At 41.0% G+C, this 20,558-nt stretch overlaps 1 protein-coding gene across 1 annotated transcript in view; it reads left to right on the top strand.

Moving 5' to 3' along the window:
- uevld (UEV and lactate/malate dehyrogenase domains) overlaps nt 1–14,199 on the top strand; it is a 56,182-nt gene extending 41,983 nt beyond the window's left edge. The window contains exons 8-12 of the mRNA XM_039736201.1: nt 2,833–3,003; nt 5,461–5,634; nt 7,297–7,384; nt 9,947–10,070; nt 13,176–14,199. Coding sequence (XP_039592135.1) covers nt 2,833–3,003; nt 5,461–5,634; nt 7,297–7,384; nt 9,947–10,070; nt 13,176–13,340 — 722 coding nt within the window. The 3' untranslated portion in view covers nt 13,341–14,199. The remainder of the gene's footprint in view (nt 1–2,832; nt 3,004–5,460; nt 5,635–7,296; nt 7,385–9,946; nt 10,071–13,175) is intronic.
- The last annotated feature ends 6,359 nt before the right edge of the window (nt 14,200–20,558 follow it).

Here is a 20,558-nt window from a genome sequence, read left to right as displayed (position 1 = left end):
CCTTCTCACCAAGCTTCTTGCTGGTGGTTTTGTAGCCCATTCTAGCATTGTGCAGGCCTTGTCCCTGACATCCTTTGACAGCTCTTTGATCTTGCCTTGCCCATGGTGGTGGAGAGGTTGAAATGGAAGAAATTGATTCTGTGGACAGGTGTGCTTTATACACATAATAAGCTGAGATCAGGAGTATCTGGAATTGATTGATTTGATTGATTGATTGTAATCTATGTGCCACATGGGCACACGGCCAATCTGTGGGAGCCAGAGTTCTTGCTGGGTTGTACGAGGATGAAATACTAATTTCCCTCAATGACATTCAATTAAATTTATAAATTTTATTAATGTGTTTTTTCTGGATATCTGGTTGATATTCTGCTTCTCTCCATTAAAATGAAACTACCATACAAATTAGAGACTGTTAATTTTTTTGTAAGTGAGCAAACTTACAAATTCAGCAGGGAATCAAATACTTATTTCCCCCCACTGTATGACTTAATTATCGTACCATCCATACACAGAGTTGTAGCATACAGTGTCTCCCTCAGGCCACAGTGCAACATACAGTATACTAAAATAGTATATCTGTAACATAACACAGAATAAGTGCAAGACAAGTGAGCGTCAGTAGGCTTTGCGCCATAGGAACCAAGTTACCCAAACTATTCTCTAACATTTCAGTAATGATTTACCACTCTGATGCTGATCTTTCTGATCATAAAATAGGTCATAATGATAGCAATTGATGAGAAAAAACCATAATTAATTGCAGAATTGCAGTAGTTGCCATAATTCTCAAGATATTTTCAAAAAATAATTTGAGGGTTCCTCTAGAGTGCCTCTTTCTCTTGCATGATTTGGCTCAAAAACTAATCGGTACATCATAATCTAATGACAGGCTTGTGTTTTGAGTCTGGTATTTTTCCATCCAGCCATTTTAGCTCAGGGCCATCCTCAAGAAACTGTGACACACAGACAAGATAGGTGGATTAGCAGATAATTTGGAATCTGTTATATCATTACAGAAGGACTTGGATATCATACAGGCTTGGGCAGATAAAATTTAATGTCAATAAATGTACAGTATTACACATGAAATAAAAATGTTAGGTTTGAATACACAATGGGCAGTCTAAAAATCGAGAGTACACCTTATGTGAAGGATTTAGGAGTCGTAATGGACTCTAAACTATCAACTGCCAGATAGTGCTCAGAAGCCATTAAGAAGGCTAACAGGTTATATAGCACCTTGATGGAGTACAAGTCCCAGGAGGTTCTGCTCAAGCTTTATAACACACTGGTGAGGCCTCATCTGGAGTCCTGTGTACAGTTTGGGTCTCCAGGCTACAAAAAGGACATAACAGTGCTAAAAAAGGTCCAGAGAAGAGCAACTAGGCTGAGTCCAGGACTACAGTAGGATGAGTTAGGAGGATAGATTAGAAGAGCTGAGCCTTTACAGTTTAAGGAAAAGAAGATGAAGAGGAGACCTGACTGAAGTGTTTAAAATTATGAAGGGAATTTGTCCAGTGGATCGAGATGATGATTTTAAAATGAGTTCATCAAGAACACGGGGATACAGTTGGAAACTTGATAAGAGTAAATTTCACACAAACATTATGATGTTTTTCTTCACACAAAGAATCACAGACACTGTGGTAGACAGTAAGACTTTAGGAACTTTCAAAATCTCAATTTGATGTTTTTTTTGGAAGAAATAAGTGGATAGGACTGGCGAGCTTTGTTGGGCTGAATGGCCTGTTCTCGTCTAGAGTGTTCTAATGTTCTAATTTAGTGACCCTTTCCAAATCAAAAGATGGAAATCATTACTACAAGTTTTCTCTGAGAACACTAGGCTTCGATCAAAGAAATTCCTGAAAAGGTGAGGAAAAGGGTTGTTGAAACCTACCAATCGGATAAACGTTACAGAGCCATTTCTAATGCCCTGGAACTCCAGTGCACCACAGTGAGTGTCATTATCTTGAAATGAAGAACAGCTTTCAACTCAACATTAGCAAGACAAAAGAGCTGTTGGTGGACTTTGGGCATGCCAAGGAGCCTCTGAGACATGTCACCATCCAGGGGGAGAACATGGAAGTGGTGCAGAGCTACGAGTACCTAGGGGTCCATATATACAACAAACCGGACTGGTCTGACAATTCAGTGGGGCTGTATAAGAAGTGACAGAGCAGACCACACTTGCTAAGGAGACTCTCGGGTCTTTTGATGTGTGCAGCAAGCTACTGGAAATGTCCTGTCAGACCATAATAGCCAGTGTGGTGTTCTACGCTGTGGTCTCCTGGGGAAGCAACCTGAGCTCCAAAGAAACACAATGCCTGAATAAACGTGTCAGGAAAGCAGGATGTACCCTGGATACAGTGGAAGGTGTTGGATGACTGTGTTCCTTGAATAAAGAAAATAATGATCTACAAACTGAAAACAGTGATCTAAATATACACAGGTATTTTATTTTAGCTAATGGTCTGAGGCTGGCCGTTGTGTAAAACATGCAACAACAAAGGATATTAGGAGGGAGGAGAAATATTTTTTTTTACTGTCACCTCTAGAGGGCAGCAGCTGTTGCTTTGTGTTTCCTGCAATTGAGGACAAGTTTAATACTGCATGGTCTGCTGTGAATGGACTTCAAGCGAAATATGAGTTCATTTTGTATTTACTAACCACAGGGGGCTGTCCTGTTAGTGTGCTGCTTTGAGATTACTACAGTTGACACATAAGGTTTTTTCATGCAATTTGCAAGGAAAAGATGTTAACCCATTTATTTAAACTGAGATGTACAGACCATTGCAAACCCAGTTTCATTAAACTTTTGTGTGTTTTTAGATTTTGCAGCATCTGCCGGCTCAATGGTGGTGGCAGTAATGGCGAATGCCTGGAGTAATGAGCAGTCCTATTTAAATGTTGTCCAGGCCAATGTTGACCTTTTCCGAACGATCATACCAAATGTGGCCAGGCACAACCCCAATGGAGTGTTACTTATTGCCTCTCAACCAGGTAAGTAAACAACTTTAATTTTTTTTTTAAATAAGTAAACACGTTAAGAATCCCAGAATTAGTCCCATCTGATTATCGTTCATGTCCGCACACCTTCCTTAAGGCTACGTCCACACTGCCATGTTTCTGTTTAAAAATTTAGACATTAGTTTCCATTTATTGCCTTTCTGTAAATGATGTACAGTACAGTCGTCAAGTATTTGGACAGTGACACAATTTTCATAATTTTGGCAATGTACATCATCACAGTGGATTTGAAATTAAGCAATCAAGATGTGATTGAAGTGTAGACTTTCAATATTACTTCAAAGGGTTTAACAAAATATTGTGTGAGCCATTTAGAAAAAGACATCCAATTGTATACATGGCCCCTCTATTTCAGGTGCTCAAAGTTATTTGGACAAACTAACCTAATCATAAATATAATGACCATTTTCAATATTTGGTTAAAAATCCTTTCCAGTCAATGGCTGCATGAAGTCTGCAAGTGTTGGGTTTCCACCCTAGTGATGCTTTGCCAGGCCTTTACTGCCGTTGTCTTCATGTGCTGCTTGTTTGTTGGACTTTCAGCCATCACTTCTGTCCTCAGCAAGTGAACTGCTTGTCCAGTTGGGTTGAGGTCAGTTGACCAACTTGGCCATTGAAGAATAGTTCACTTCTTTATGTTGAAAAGCACTTTTTTTGCTCTTACAGTATGTTGTGGCTCATTGTCCATCTGTACTGTGAAGTGTCGTCCTCTCAGTTGTGCAGCATTTGGCTGAATTTGAGCAGACAGTATAGTGCCCTGCACACTTCAGAATTCATCCTGCTACTTCTGCCAGCAGTCACATCATCAATAAACACCATTGACTGACTGCCATAACACTCCTTCTAACATGTTTCACAGATGAAATATTAATTGGATCATCAACCATATCTTCTCTTCTCCATACTGTTTCCAGCATTCTGGTATATACTGATCCTCGTTTCCTTTGTCCAGATATAATTGTTCCAGATCTGGACAGGCTTTTAAAAAATGTTTACTGACAAAGTCTAATCTGTTCTTCCTATACTTGAGGTTTCCCAGTGGTTTGCACCTTGTGGTAGACCCTCTTTCTTTACATTTATGAACTCTTCTCTTGATTGTGCAGTTTGGCAATGATGGGCCTACTTGCTGGAGAGTTGTCTTGGTGTGGCTGAGGGTTGTGAAGGTGGTTCTTCTTCACCAAGGACAGAATTGTGTAATCATCCAGCACAGTCATCTTCTGTGGTTTTCTAGACCTTCAGGTGTTGCTGAGTTCACCAGTGTGTTCCTTCTCTTAAAGCATGTACCAGATGGTTGATTTGACCACTCCTGGTGTTTCTGCTCTCTCTCTGATGGGTTTGTTTTGTTTTCTTAACCCAATGATGGCCTGTTTTTACTTGCATTGACATTTCTTTGGACGTCATATTGAGAGCTCACAGAGACAACTTCCAAAAGCAATTTCCACACTTGGAATCAACTCCACAACTTTTACCTGCTTAATAGTTAATAAAATAATCGGGGACCTGCTCACACCTGGATATAGAGCTTGACAGTCAAATGTCCAAATACTTTTGTGTCCCTGGAAATGGGTGGCAATGCAGAAAAATGGCTGTCATTCCTAAACAGCTCATATAATATTTTTGGTAAACCCCTTAAATTAAAGCTGAAAGTCTACACTTCAATCACATACTGATTACTTAATTTCAAATCTACTGTGGTGGCATACAGAAATTATGAAAATTGTGTCATTGTCCAAATACTTATGGGTCTGACTATAAATGATGTGAAAATGCTAGTGTGTGGATGGGGAAAAAACATTTTTTTTAATGAAAAAGAGCATATCTCCACTTCTCCAGGGACTCCTCAACCTGCTGTCTACTCTAAGTACAGATCACAAAGTCATTCGTAACTATCACAGTCCGTGGAGACTCCTGTCTGACCTCCTCTATCAATTTGTCCATCGCCATTACACATATGAACGAGCTCCTTGGTGTAATGCCACTCTCACCTTGAACCAGGCTGTCATCCCTGCCGTATACCTCACCACAGTCACACTATCCTCATACATATCCTGCACCACTCTCGCATACTTTTCTGCTACTCCCGACTTCCTCACAAAAGGAAGGGCTGGGGCATATAAAAGGCATAAAGAAGGGTGGTGGCAGAGCCCAAAAGCGCTTACTTATTGGAGAGCCCTGGGGAAAATAGCAGGCAAAACTCAGGCAATTCAGCAATTCCTAACATAGCCCTATAGAAAATCTAAAAGACCTTAAATAGAAAATTGAGTTTTGTTTTTACTGTTGATCATATGGCAATATTGGTGTTGCTCAACTGAGACAAATTCACACTATGTACACAAAAATTGTATATTGTAAAGTACTGGGGTGTTAAATATAGGTAACCATGATTACTTTTAATTTTTATCCTTTCTATAAAATAAAACTATTTTTCAGTTGACATTATGACCTGTGTTGCTTGGAAATTGAGCGGCCTTCCACCAAATCAAGTTATAGGAATAGGATGTAATCTGGACTCGCAGCGGCTGCAGCGTCTACTTTCTAATTCTACCAAGTTATTGCCCGGTGAGAAGCAGGCATGGGTCATTGGGGAGCTGTCCGAAAATAACGGTGAGTCCTTTCAGTCAGCTACTGATCCATCCATTTACCACCTGATAATTTCATTTAAAGATATTGAAGCCTCTTTCAGAAATAAAGGAATTTTGGTTGGCATAGCAGTGCATATGCAAGCATTGTTATTCTAAGGCAGCTTAGAGATTCCACAGGGGAAAAACCAACCTGGATAAGGTTGCATGAAGTCTGATGAGCACTTATAATGCTAGTAGTGCTATATCATTTTAATCATTGTGACATTTTATGATTTTCCAGCATACGGACGTTTTTAGGATCATAAAAATACAAATTCATTTACGTGTTATTTCAGTTATTAGTTTTTAAATTGGCCCCCCAATCCAAGTTTCAGGCACAGGATTTTTCTTTTGTACTTTAATCCCCCCCACCGCTTTAATCCAACCCACCGCTGTTACTTCTGGTGTGCCCCAGGGCTCTGTCCTGAGGCCTTTTCTTTTTATTATTTATCTTCTTCCCCTTGGCAATATCTTTCGTAAATATAACATTAATTTTCACTGTTATGTTGATGACACATGTTGAAGCTCTACCTTGCTAGTAAACCCACCTCTTCTTTTCCACCATCTTCGCTTATTGACTGCATTGCTGAAATTAAATCTTGGTTTTCTTCAAATTTTCTTAAATTATACAGTGGCAAAACTGAGGCTCTTCTCATTGGTACAAGATCATCATTATCCAAGGCCGATAATCTTTCACTTGCTATTGATAACTCTTTTGTTTCCTCTTCTCCTCAGGTCAAGAGTCTGGGTGTCATCCTCGACAGTACTCCATCTTTCTAATCTCACATTAATAACAACACCTGGTCTGTTTACTTCCACCTACATAATATTTAATCGTATCCGCCTCTCCCTCACTCTCCATACCACTGCCATTCTTGTTCACAGTCTTGTTACTTCTCATCTCTGGACTATTGCAATTCACTCCTCTTTGTTCTCTCTAATAAATATCTCCATAAACTTCAGCTAGTCCAGAATTCTGCTGCTCGCGTCATTACTCGAACCCTATCTGTTCACCATATTACTCCGGTCTTGCAGCAGCTTCACTGGCTCCCGATTAAGTTTCGAATTGATTTTAAAATTCTGCTGTTAACATTTAAGGCCATTCATAACTTCGCCCCTCCATATCTGTCCGACCTTCTTCATGTTGCCATTCCCTCCCGTAACCTTAGATCCTGTTCCTCCATCCACGTGACCGTCCTTCTCACCCATCTAACCACCATGGGGAGCGGAGCATTCAGCTGCTCTGGAACTCACTACCTACTGAGCTTAGAAATAGTGAATCATTCTCAACCTTCAAATGTAAACTTAAAACTCATCTGTTTAAATTTTCTCTATGATTACGGTTGCTTTGTTTGGTTTTAATTTTTATATTTTCTGATGTTTTAAGATTTGTTTATAATGTGTTTTTTTATTGATTGTTTGGTGACCTTGAATGCTTAGAAAGGCGCCTTGTATAAATAAGATGTATTATTTTACTCCATTGTAACACTTACATACATTTTGTAAGGTGTAAAAACAAGTAGGCTTCAAATCACTGACTTAGTATGAGGAGGCAGATGGTAATACATTAGTCCTAAACATTTTCCTGGATTGTAAAAATCAGTAAACACCAACTTGCTAGTATATTTTACTTTTATTTCTTTAGTTATTGCTTGGAGCGGCGCTGACATCTCCAAGGACAACCAGGCAGAAGTTATACCTGGGTCTGCTCCACTGAGGCGGCTCACTGACAGGTAAAAAGTTCATGTGTATCTCTGTGGAGATTTTTAAACTTGTAGCCTTTCTGGGTGATAGAGAAGGTAGAGTTCCTATTTAGTCTCCATTGTGAATTCACAGTAAGTAATTTTTGGCCAGATTATTACTAAAATAATGAACTATATATATTTTTTTAACCTAGTTAAATATATAACAGTGTTCTGTTAAAGCTTGCTCTGTTCCATTTTTGCTTGTCAAATTTGAAGTACTGTACTACCTTAGACGGGAAAAAATTATATTTAATAAAGCAGAAAAGGAAATAAATTACAGTTGAAAGTAGAACGACCAGAATGTCGGACTGCACTTTCACTAAGCGCAAAATAAAACCCAAAGTCAAAAAAATGCATAATAAATAAGTTTGTGCCAGAGACAATGATGTCAAGAAAACAAATGGTAATTTTTTGTAAGAACTTATCCACAATCTTGGATGTATACAGACATCATTGCCCATCTGGATTCAGAAGAGTAAGGTCACATTGTAACAACATGTTGGAGTTCAATGATGAAACAACAAAAGGATACGATCAAAGTGGTGCACATGATGATATTGATCTGGACTTTCAGAAAGCATTTGAGAAGGTGCCATATGAGAGGCTGGGCATCAAACTGAAAGAAGTGGGAGTTAAGGGCGATGTGTGTAGTTGGGTGCAGAATTGGCTCAGACACAGGAAGCACAGGGAGATAGTGAGAGACACCTTATAGGAATTGGCTGATGTTAAGAGTGGTGTCCAGTAATGGTCAGTGCTAGGACTGCTACTATTTATAATGTACTAGCAAAATACCCGCGCTTCGCAGCGGCGAAGTACTGCCTTAACATTTTTATTAAGAAGCAAATTAAACCTTTTTAAACTGGGGGAAAATATACCAATAATTATTTGTTAAGGATCTCTTTGTATACCACATTGTGAGTTTGGCCCTCCGGTTGTAATATGACCAAGCTGTGCGCTAAGCTTACTCTTGAACATGCAACGTACAGTCGGCCATGTGAACAGTAATCTTGTCTCAAATCTCACAGCTTGGATTGCTGCTGTCATAATCGGTTTGAGTTTCATGGTTTGTTTCAATTACGACAGTATTTGCAGGACTTGTGTTGAAGTGACATTCGGCATCTGTCAAGCATTGTAAGTATACAACCGGTTTCATCGATAACCTCACATCCAGCTTTTGAGAGTTTAAACTTAAACATCAAACATCAAAGTGTCCACTACTGAAATTGTCACCTGTGAGTCTAAGATGTTTAAGAAGCACTGGCAGTTGTTGAAAGGTGTAAAATATTTGGCCATTTCGGTACACTTGAAAGTGACAACCGAACAATTCAGCGGCAGCCATCAACTCACATGCAGAACCATAGGTGAAGGGCTTAAGCATTTGACTCTTCTAGTGCTCCTGTGTAGTATAATTATCTCCTGTACCGTCATCAGTCCACACCTTGAACCTGTCCCAGTCATTCAATACATAAGACATAATGTTCCTCCAGATATCAAGAGTGAGCCTGATATGGCCGTGCAATATGTAACACAGAGAATGGAAAAGGCAGGTGCCATCTCCGGACATGGAAACCACTCAGTAAGTGACAGTTCTTTGATCGATGGTGATCACCTCGATAGACATGTTAATGGGGGTAAGGTTGGAATGATAAAGGAAATGGGTACCTGAACAATGTAAAGTAAGTCTAAAATACCTAAACAATAACTATAATCATAATAAACGAACAATAAAACAGCGGAGAAGCCGTGGCTTAAATAAAAGGTTGTAGTTATCAACAGGCAGACATGAATCCCGTGGCGAAGCAAGGAAGGGAATGTAGAGACCGAAGCGATGGACGGCCTTATATAGGCAGGCAGCCAACAAGGTGGGAGGCGTTGGGATAGGGGACCCAACGCTGCCTCACATGGTGACCGAGCTGCAGGCTATGGACGTATATATGTACGTAAGGAGGATTTAGTTAGCATTGGGAACCCGCGTACCAGATTTCTTGAAGATGGGCCCATAAGTAACAAAGACCGTTGAAAAGTTCAATATGGTGGCCGACAGTGGCGTCATACCACTGAAATAAGTACGTACCTCGGTTTTGGTTAGCACAGGGAAGCCACCTACCAAATTTCGTGAAGATGGGGCCATAAATAAGAAAGTTCAACATGGTGAACATTGTCAACCGTTATGACCGTTACTCGTAGAATTTCGAAATGAAACCTGCTTAACTGTTGTAAGTAAGCTGTAAGGAATGAGCCTGCCAAATTTCGGCCTTCTACCTACACGGGAAGTTGGAGAATTAGTGATGTTGGAAAGTTCAATATGGTGGCTGACAGTGCTCAGAATTGTGCAGGCGCACACATTGTGCACAAAAAAGTGTTATTCTATTGCTCCTGACCTGGCATGCGATAAGATTTGATAGTGTACGCCTTTCTGAAAAATAGTTACATGTGACTTTTTCCTCATGTACTGCTTTTTGCTCATCTGCTGTCGTGTAAGGCAGCTGGCACTCTGTGCCCAGTATATCTATTTAATGGTACTATAAAGTCTGCTTCTTCTCTTCATAGGGCCCTTGAAATCCTAAAGGGCAGAGGACACCGTTCTTCCTCAGTTGGACTATCAGTGGCTGATGTGGTTCATAGTATACTGCTGGATCAAAGACATGTTCACTCAATTAGCACCTTGGCAAAGGTATGAACAATTTCTTTCATTTTCTCCCAAACAAAACTGAGATTTCAAATGGCATTTACAACATCTGGTATGCTTTAGGCGCATGATGAAAATGTGTCATGAGAATAATGTTTAATTTTTGACCTAACAAATTGTGGATCCCTGATACCGAAAGCCTGTCAGCAGAAAAGAGGATGTTGCAGTGTTCATATTCAGATCGTTTCTTTTCACTCTTCATTAGGCTTCACTATTACTTTGTCTTTTATTCATCATCACTTTCATTCTTTCTCACCCTTTTTTCATTTTTAGAACAATTGCTCACCCATATTTTATTTTCAAACTCCATCTTACTTGGAATAGCTGTCAAGAACCACTAAAGTGTTAATTTCAACAAAACTGGATACAAATATTCAATTTTTTTAGGTTTTTGATGGATTGTTATTTATTTGTTCCCTATGATTGGCACCCTGAGTTGGTTCCCGTCTTACTCTCAGTCTTCCCAGGAATAGGCTGTGGTTATTCTTGGACCAAGTGGGCCTCAGAATATTCTACTATGTTTTACATCATTAGCATTGTTGCCATGCTTTATTCACATCTTTGTCACTTCCTATCTATTGTGTGACTATTTAAAGTAGCTTCAATGGCTAATTTATAGAATACTAGCCGTTCCCCGTGGCTCTGCCCGCGTAGTAGTGAAACAGGACAAACTTTAAAAATCAATAAACAAACAGGTATCACTAGCTAAGCAGAGGCGAGGTACACTCCAAAACACAGAGGTTAGATCAGTGTTTCCCAAACTCGGTCCTGGGGACCACCTGTGGCTGCAGGTTTTTGTTCCAACCAGATTCCTCTTCAGTGACAACACCTGATAACTCTGATCTCATTTAATTAGCTGGTATTATTTTTCTTTTATTCTACATTCAGAAAAGCACAGCAGCATGATTTTTACATTTATATGACATTTAGAAATATTTCTGCTTTTGCTATTGATTTAAATGCTTAACTCTCTTTTGTTAATTTCATTATATTTTGCCCTTTCTCTGTGTAGCTTTTCCACTTTGTTGTATCTTATTAATGACAATTAAAAATGAGCAGAGAAGACATGCTGGCAAACAACACTGAATAATCAAAGGCTGCAAGTACTTTAGCATCAGACCCAGTAATTAGTAAATAATGGATTAATTAAACAATTAGAACACCTGGAAAAGTAGAATGAAAATCAAGATGAAAATATTGTTTAAAAGAAAAAAATACATTATTCCCATATAACTGCTTGGTATATTTTAATATATATATATATATATATATATATATATATATATATATATATTATTTGTTACCAAACTTAGTTTTCTAATTTCTATATTGTTTCCAAAACACAGAACTTGGGAAATAACACATCACTTAATTAGCCCAGGAGTCCAATTAAAAACAAAAGCTGGTGGGAACAAAAACCTGCAGCCACAGTGGAGGGCCGCAGGACCGAGGTTGGGAGACACTGGGTTAGACCAACTCAAGTGGAGGCTGCCGCGTGAGTGATGAGGGTCTTGCCTGGCTCCCTATTCCTGACGTCACATTTCCCCTCCCCTTGGCCCACAGCTTCTGTCTCGGATTAGCATGAATATATCGCTCCTGCAAGTGAACTATGATTCTTAGCGCAATGAGAGAAGTCACAAAATCAACCGGAATTTCCAAGCAAATTGTAGAAAAAAACCTGATTTGAATCCGCTAAGTAGTTCTCTCGTTTGCTAGCTAAGTGGAGGTAAGGTACACGCCCCAAGGCTGGCGTGTGAGTGAGGAGGGCCCCGCCCCTCTCCACTTGGCCTGCTGCAACTCCCTCTTGGATTCGCACAAATAAATCGGTACCGCAAGCGAATTATGATGCACAATGAGAGAAGTCACAAAATCAACCGTAATGTTCAAGCAAATTATAGAAAAAAATCTCAATCTAAATCTGTTAAGTAGTTCTCTTCTGAAACGCGAACAGGCATTCAGACATAAAGGCGTTGGATATTATATATATATATATATATATATATATGGTTACATGTCAGCTTCCTAATCAGCTGACAAATGGTGCTTCAGTAAACGTTCCACACTTCAATTGGATGATAACATTCGTACAAGACCACAAGACTGTTACAGTCTGCTTTATATATAAGATTTACAGGGGTACACAGTAGTGCCCAGGGTAAACTTTTACTAAAGTGCAAGTACAGTTACTAAAGAATTGCAATTTTAGCCCAAACCAACATTGTTCTGACTAAACTCACCATAGGGAGCAACTTTGCATACCTGTCCCAAGTCCAAAAATGCCTCCTAGGGGCACTGCCCTAATAAAGTGCAGGTATATATCTGCCCATCCATCCATTTTCTGTAGCTTATCTGGGTATGGATTACAAGGGCAGCAGTCTAAGCTGTGATGCCCTGATTTGGGCTGGAGTTGGACCCATGTGGGGGGAATACCACAGTTTTCTCAGGCTAGCTGGAAAATGCAACCTGCCCAGCATGTTCTGGGTCTGCTCTAAGGTCTCAGGAAAATGGAAACGGGTCCACACAAAGAAGCGAGGACTTAAAGCTTGTTGGCAAGCGCCTGGTGGTCGGGGCTTTTACCCACAGCCTGAATGAGCAACATAGGACAACCTACAGAAGGAGCCATAAGGGTGGCACTCAGTGGCAAGTACCTTGCCGAACTGATCCTCAGCTCCCAAAATTTAAGTGCAGGTGTGGGCAGTGAGTTAAGTTCCTCTATGGGGGATACATTTTGGAATGAAACTTGGCCAACTTTCTTGCCCAGTACAAATGAGGAATTTGGGCTAAATTTGGCAGAGACCTGTTCAACAATGTGGATCTGCATACCAGACAAACACACGTTCACCTTTATGTATTGGATTTGAAGCCCGTTTTCCAACTTTGTTCTGGTTTGGAATCTAAATTTTTACCTTCCTTAAATGAAATGACTTGTTTTCCATAGATTCCGTAGAATTCCGTAGAATTTTTAGTTTTCATTGTGTTTTAAAAATGTTATTTTAGTAGAAATCACACATCCAGCTGAGATGTTATTATTTCAGTTAATTCAGGGAACTTAATAAAAAGTGAATAATGATGTTTTCTTTTCTTTTTCAGGGCTGGTGTGGGTTTAATGCCAAGGTCTTTTTTAGTTTACCTTGTGTTATAGGAGCGAGTGGAGTGATTGACAAATGCAAGATATCTCTAGAAGAGGAAGAAGCTGACAACATACGAAAAAGTGCTGCAAGTTTGCACAGCATTCTGGAGCAACTGACCGTGTAATTATTGGCGCTTCAGAGGATCCTCCATCCTGCTGTTTGTGCATCATGAGCCTTAAAACTGATTGCCATTGGGAGTCATCATTCGAAAACCAAAGAAACCCGAGTTAGCAGTTGCACATAGCCTGGTGGTCTTCATAGGGAAACCAAATATCATTTACTTTAACCAAAGGGCACTTCCCATGGCAGGGCAAGATAATATACAGTAATAGGGAAATGTATTTATTTAGCCGAGTTTGGTAAAGAAGGTTTTTATTGAAGAAGTTGAATTGTCAAATGTCTGTAATAAACCTGAAATGGGAGCTGGCTATGATGATTAGCTTTGCAGGCTTAGACAAAGTTTTGCGGAGATTACGTCGCAGAATGCTTTTAGCATCTGAATCTGAATAATTTGAAAAGTCGGTAGTTAGTTTAAGTGGTAGAGAATTTAACCTAATTTAAGTTAAAGTCAAGAAACCTGAATATCATATTAATTCTGTGTACTTCATGCTTGGTAGATGGTATGCATAAAGGACGCTTAGTGTATATTTATATAATCTGATGACATGCTAATTGCTATGAGTGCCCACTTTGGATCTTTCATTTGAACTGCATACTGTACTTCATAATATATTCTCGAAATGAACATTGAAATGTAGCAATATTAACGGAATTTTGATCGCACTAACAAATGACTCAATGAATTTGTACTTCTGAACTGTTAACACATCATGTTTGCACTACAAAATTGCTCATCAGCAATTTTAGATTTAATAATCTTCCCATATTTTATACTTTAAAAATGAAGTGATTGTGTATTGTAATGTATACTGCATATTTAAAAATCATGCCATAGTAATAAATCTGTATAATACAAGTGAAAATTCTGTGTACAAAGGAATTCAAACAGTTACTGTAGAATGCATGTGCAGATTTTTTAGAATAATTCGTTTTCTATTTTGTTAAAGTAATAGTTGAGGTAGCTGACATTACCCAGGTGAGAGAATGGAAAGGTAAAAAGTAATTATACATAGTGCAAGGATATGTTGATAGTTTTCCACACTTTTATGATAAATTTGTGTGGGTTAGCTGTATAGCTTTCCCTGTGCACTTCTGGAAACATGGTGGGTCTTGTTTGGCAACCTGATCAGTCAGATTCTCTTGTTGTTTCCTAAGGTTAAACGTGGCCAACATGGTCCCTGTTTGACAACAAAAGAAGAACAGTGATCCACTTTTTATTGGCTGAAAGTTTACCAGGGGCCAAAATCCTCAGAAGGCTTTCTGCTTAAAATGGAGACAAGAACATGAGAATAATCTGGACAAGAACAAGCCGTTCGGTCTAACAAACCTTGCCAGTCCAATTCACTTAATTCTTCTAAAATACCATCAAGATGAGTTTTGAAAGTTCTCAGAGCCATACTGTATACCATAGTACTTGGTCACTTAATCTGAGCATCTGTGGTTCTCTGCGTAATGAACAACCTCCTAACGTTTGTGCAAAAATGTACCCTGTGTCCCCATGTTCTTGAAGAACTCATTTTAAAGTCACCTTCTCGATCCACTGAACTAATTCCCTTCATAATTTTAAACGCTTCAGTCAGGTCTTCTCTTCATTTCCTTTTGTTAAACTGTAAAGGCTCAGCTCTTTTAATCTTTCCTCATAACTCATCCCCTGTAGCCCTGGACTCGGCCTAGTCGCTCTTCTCTGGACGTTTCCAAGTGCTGCTATGTCTTTTTTGTTTCCTGGAGACCAAAACTGCACCCAGTACTCCAGATGAGGCCTCACCAGTGTGTTATAAAGCTTTAGCAGAACCTCAGTTGTTTTACTGCTGAGTGTTTACAAATGGATTGAGCAGTTCAAAAATGGTCGGGCAAGTGTTAAGCATGAAAAAGCAGCAGTACGCCCATCTATATCCACTGCTGATAACAACATTGAACGTCTGTACCATGATTGTGATGATCTGATGAGCATTTCAGCCCATAAAAAGAACATCACTGTTCACTGCTCTTGTTTGGTGCAAATGGAGAGCAGAGCCGCCTACAGCACAATAAGAGAAACTGACTGATCGAGGTCAAACCTTTATGTGTCACATGTGCAAGGACAAAGCTGTACAACCAAACTAAACGAAATGATCGCAAAAGAGCTGATAATTATCGACTACCTTTAGGTGTATTCCATTAAGTGCATAACTATTGTAATTATTGAAAAGCATCTTTATATACAGTAGTAAAGGTTTTTCCTTTTGGGGTCAGTGTGAGCCCATGTGGAGCAGCTTGAGGATGATTACAAAAACAGTGAGGGGCTATTTCTTCTCACTCATTGTTATCCCGGGTCTGGGCTAACGTTAAATGTCAGAAACCTGCCTTATGGGGAGAACGGCCTGTGTGCTAAATTTGAAGTCTGTGGCTTAAAAAACAAAACTGTGCATAAAGAACAAATAGATTGTGTCTCGCCAATGTAGCGGTAGAGAAGTGCGTGAAAATGAGTTGCTAGAGGCGGACATCGGGTTATGGGCTCCTACTGATGTTCAGTACCATTTTTTGTACACAAGTTGAAACTTGCACTGAAAATGTCAACTAATGGACTAATGATGCTTCATTACTTGCCAGTAACGGCGCACTGCATGATAACGTGTAGTGAATACACTTGACTTTCATCCTCTTTCTCTGTACGTTTATCATTCATTTGCTCAGAGGTTGATGCGCTTGCTGCTTCCTGAGCAGCTCTTCTTTTCTCCACCCTAGCGGCCCGCTTCTTCTCTACTTTCGTTGGCATCTTTATGAGTTAAAACTGATTAAGTCAGCATTTGTGCTCTGAGGCTAAGGGATCTGCACTGTCAATCGGAAGGTTGCCGGTTCGAATCCCGTAAATGCTAAAAGGGACTCTGCTCTGTTGGGCCCTTAACCTGCAAATGCTGAGCGCTTTGAGTAGTGAGAAAAGTGCTATATAAATGCAAAGAATTATTATTATTAATTACTTAGTACGTTTTCTTTAATTTTTCACTTAAGTTGGCACATAAGTCTTCAATCTGCCTCAAGAATGATTTAAGATATGAAGGTGGTGGGGATGAGAACGGTGCCGATACGCATGCACCTCACGGCTTTCCTGCTATGTGCTTCCAAGAGTTGATTCTACAATAAAATAAAAATAAAAAGAGGAATAACCTTGGAGGTCAATCATCACCCCGCAAAGCGGATAGCAGACGTCATGTAGTATATTTGTACCAAATTTCAGGTCAATAGGTCAAATGATTTGCAAGCTACAGGTGATTTAAAATCCTGGACAGCCACGGTAGCGCATTATATAAGAAGATTTTACAGAAAAATATTTAAAATGTATTAAAATGAGGTAAAATTACTGTACAGTCATACGCCGATTTATGGCCAATTGAATTGAGGCAATTCAAACTTGGTGCCGAGGGCAATAGGAGAACAATAGGGTAATAATGTTCTAGATATTGCCAAAACTAGCCGCAATAATAAATCTTTTATTATTATTTCTTCACAGGGTCTCGTAGATTTCCTGACTCTTGGAGGGCCCTTTTAAGGTTTGTTTTGACTGGTGCTGCGCCACATGGCTAATTGTTGCGCATTCGGCCCGCACCAGTGTTTCACAACCTTTATGTTCCTGCACCTTAGTTTTGCCTAATGTTTCTGTGAAATTTTCCCTTAACAAGTTTCCAACTGTGTCCCCGTGTTTTTGATGAACTCATTTTAAAGTCACCATCTCGATCCACTGGACTAATTCACGTCATGAATTTAAACACTTCAGTCAGGTCTCCTCTTAATCTCCTTTTTCTTAAACTGCAAAAGGCTCAGCTCTTTTAACCTTCTTAGCGTTGTTTTCAAGAAAAAACCTGAAAAAAAGTGAAAAATTACATATTTATTAAATCTCATTTTTTACTATAAAATATGCAAAATACTAAAAGTACAAAGTCAGATGTGTAGAAACTATAATAATGATACAAATAATAATAATACTAGTACCCTATATACTGTCAATGTGTCATTTGTGTGGTACAGTATATCTTGAAGCACAGTGAAATTAACAATCCAACGTCACATTTGGGACAATAGCAGAGTGATTCTTTGTGGATTTCCTTTCCAAACTGATCAGCTGTTGAACAGCACACTGCACTTGCGTGATTGACGTGAGCGTCACATTTAGATTCCTTTTCAATTTCACGGTCCGCTTAAGTTTCACTGCCTAAAGACAGATTCACTTTGTCATCACTGTCAAGAGCGTGCGACACCTGGGCTGCTGAGAAACATTTGTTATGATTCGCCATTATGAGGCTAGGAGAAGACATGTGTGCACTGTTGCACGGGTAACTCTCGGGCCTGACGCTTACGCAAGACACGGCAGTATCGTTTCCAGAGCAGCGCTCGGCACTAATGTTGTTTCCACTTTTTCATCCCAGGTAATCCTCAGGCATGACGCTTATGTGAGACGCGTCTTTACAGTTGCCAGAGTGATGCTTGGGACTAATGCTAAAGAGGTTAATGTTTCCTCATAACTCATCCCCTGTAGTCCTGGAATCAGCTTAGTCGCTCTTCTCTGGACTTTCTCCAACACTGCTTTGTCCTTTTGTTATTATGATGTGCCACATGGCTAACTGTTATGCATTCGGCCCACACCTCCTTCCTTACACCAGTGTTTCTCAGCCTTTATAGTCCCACACCTTAGTTTTGCCTTTTTAAACTCATTGATGACGATGATGAAAATTCATTGCAAACCACCCTCTTGGTGAAACAAGCTCACTTACAATTGGGGAAACATATCGCACAGCACTGGAGAACACTCAGGCAACTCACTCGTGAAGCAACAACAACACCTGTGATCTATCGGCGGTATCTTGGGTTGCGACTCGGTGGTTCAGAAGCACTGGCTTAAGCACCACACTTTTGAACCAATGACAGGAACCAGTGGCCCCCTGGAAGCACAACCCAATTCTTGAGGAACAATGCCTTACACGGACCGGGCATATGGCCGTCAAGACGTGAAGATCCCTTTTATTGCTACTCTATACCATCACATAAAGTATGCGTACCAGTGACTCGCACAGAGCCTCAGTTTCAATGACCAGTACATGTTGCGATTGATACATGGCCAAATGGCTGGTCCCAAATGTTAGCACATGTCTGTCTTTTAGTTTATAAAGCACAAATAATTTAAATAGCATGCTCCATAAATGGATGTTTCAAAGCACTTTCACGTATGCACATTTGCAAGGTGAATACAAAACACAAATAATTTAAACTAAAATTAATCATGGGTATGGATAGTAGGCATTGACATACTTAAACAGTTGTGGTAGTAATGGCCGTCACTCCCCGGGTGACCCAAAACCTCAATGAGAAAACAGGCAGGAGGAAGTCAGTCAGTCATTCTTCAACCTATTATACCTTAACACAGGGTCACGAGGGTGTGCTGGAGCCATTCCCAGCCAACATAGGGCACAACTCAGGAACAAATCCCAGGCAGGATGCCAGCCCACCGGAGGACACACACACATACCAAGCACACAGTAGGGACAATTTAGGATCGCCAATGCAGCTAACCTGCATGTCTTTGGACTGTGGGAGGAAACCCACGCAGACACGGGGAGAACATGCATATATATATGAGGCCCAGACTTCACTCTCCCCGGCCACTTCTTCCAGCTCTTCTGGGAGAATCCCAAGGCGTTCCCAGGCCATCCGGGAGACATAGTCCCTCCAGCGTGTCCTGGGTCTTTCCCGGGGCCTCCTCCCGGTTGGACTTGCCTGGAACACCTCACCAGGATTGTGTCCAGGAGGCATCCTGATCAGATGCTCGAGCCACCTCATCTGACTCCTCTCGATGTGGAGGAGCAGCGGCTCTACTCTGAGCCCCTCCCGGATGACTGAGCTTCTCACCCTGTCTTTAAGGGAAAGCCCAGACACCCTGTGGAGGAAACTCATTTCAGTCGCTTGTATTCGCAACCTCGTTCTTTCGGTCACTACCCATAGCTCATGACCATAGGTGAGGGTAGGAGCGTCAATCGACTGGTAAATTGAGAGCTTTGCCTTACGGCTCAGCTCCTTTTTCACCACGACAGACCGATGCAGAGCCCGCATCACTGCGGATGCCGCACCGATCCGCCTGTCGATCTCACGCTCCATTCTTCCCTCACTCGTGAACAAGACCCAGAGATACTTGAACTCCTCCACTTGGGGCAGGATCTCTCCACCAACCCTGAGAGTGCACACCACCCTTTTCCGGCTGAGGACCATGGTCTCGGATTTGGAGGTGCTGATTCTCATCCCAGCCGCTTCACACTCAGCTGCGAACCGATCCAGAGAGAGCTGAAGATCACGGCCTGATGAAGCAAACAGGACAACATCATCTGCAAAAAGCAGTGACCCAATCCTGAGTCCACCAAACCGGACCCCTTTGACACCCTGGTTGCGCCTAGAAATTCTGTCCATAAAATTTATGAACAGAATCAGTGACAAAGGGCAGCCCTGGCGGAGTCCAACTCTCACTGGAAACGTGCTCGACTTACTGCCGGCAATGCGGACCAGGCTCTGACACCAGTTGTACAGGGACTGAACAGCTCTTATCAGGGGGTCCGGTACCCCATACTCCCGGACCACCCCCCCCTCAGGATTTCCCGAGGGACACGGTCGAATGCCTTTTCCAAGTCCACAAAACACATGTAGACTGGTTGGGCAAACTCCCATGCACCCTCCAGGACTCTGCTAAGGGTGTAGAGCTGGTCCACTGTTCCGCGACCAGGATGAAAACCACACTGTTCCTCCTGAATCAGAGGTTCGACTATCTGACGGACCCTCCTCTCCAGAACCCTCTCTCCATAACCCTCTCTCCATGGCCTCTCCAAACTCCTCCCACGCCCGAGTTTTTGCCTCGGCAACCACCAAAGCCACATTCCGCTTGGCCTGCCAGTTCCTATCAGCTGCCTCCAGAGACATACAGGACAAAAAGTTCCTATAGGACGACTCCTTCAGCTTGACGGCATCCCTCACCGCCGGTGTCCACCAACAGGTTTGGGGATTGCCACCACGACAGGCACCGACCACCTTGCAGCCACAGCTCCGGTCAGCCGCCTCAACAATAGAGGCGCGGAACATGGCCCGTTCGAACTCCATGTCCCCCACCTCCCTCGGGATATGGTCGGTGGGACTTATTTTAAAACCTACATATATGTTATCGTTCTTTTTAAGATTTATCAGACTTTAATGTGATGTTATTAGATTTTCA

This window comes from Polypterus senegalus, chromosome 1 (assembly GCF_016835505.1).
Source record: "Polypterus senegalus isolate Bchr_013 chromosome 1, ASM1683550v1, whole genome shotgun sequence".
In the NCBI taxonomy this organism is placed as follows: domain Eukaryota; kingdom Metazoa; phylum Chordata; class Cladistia; order Polypteriformes; family Polypteridae; genus Polypterus; species Polypterus senegalus.
Note: the sequence above shows the minus strand (reverse complement) of the source record. Positions and strands in the feature narration are given on the sequence as shown.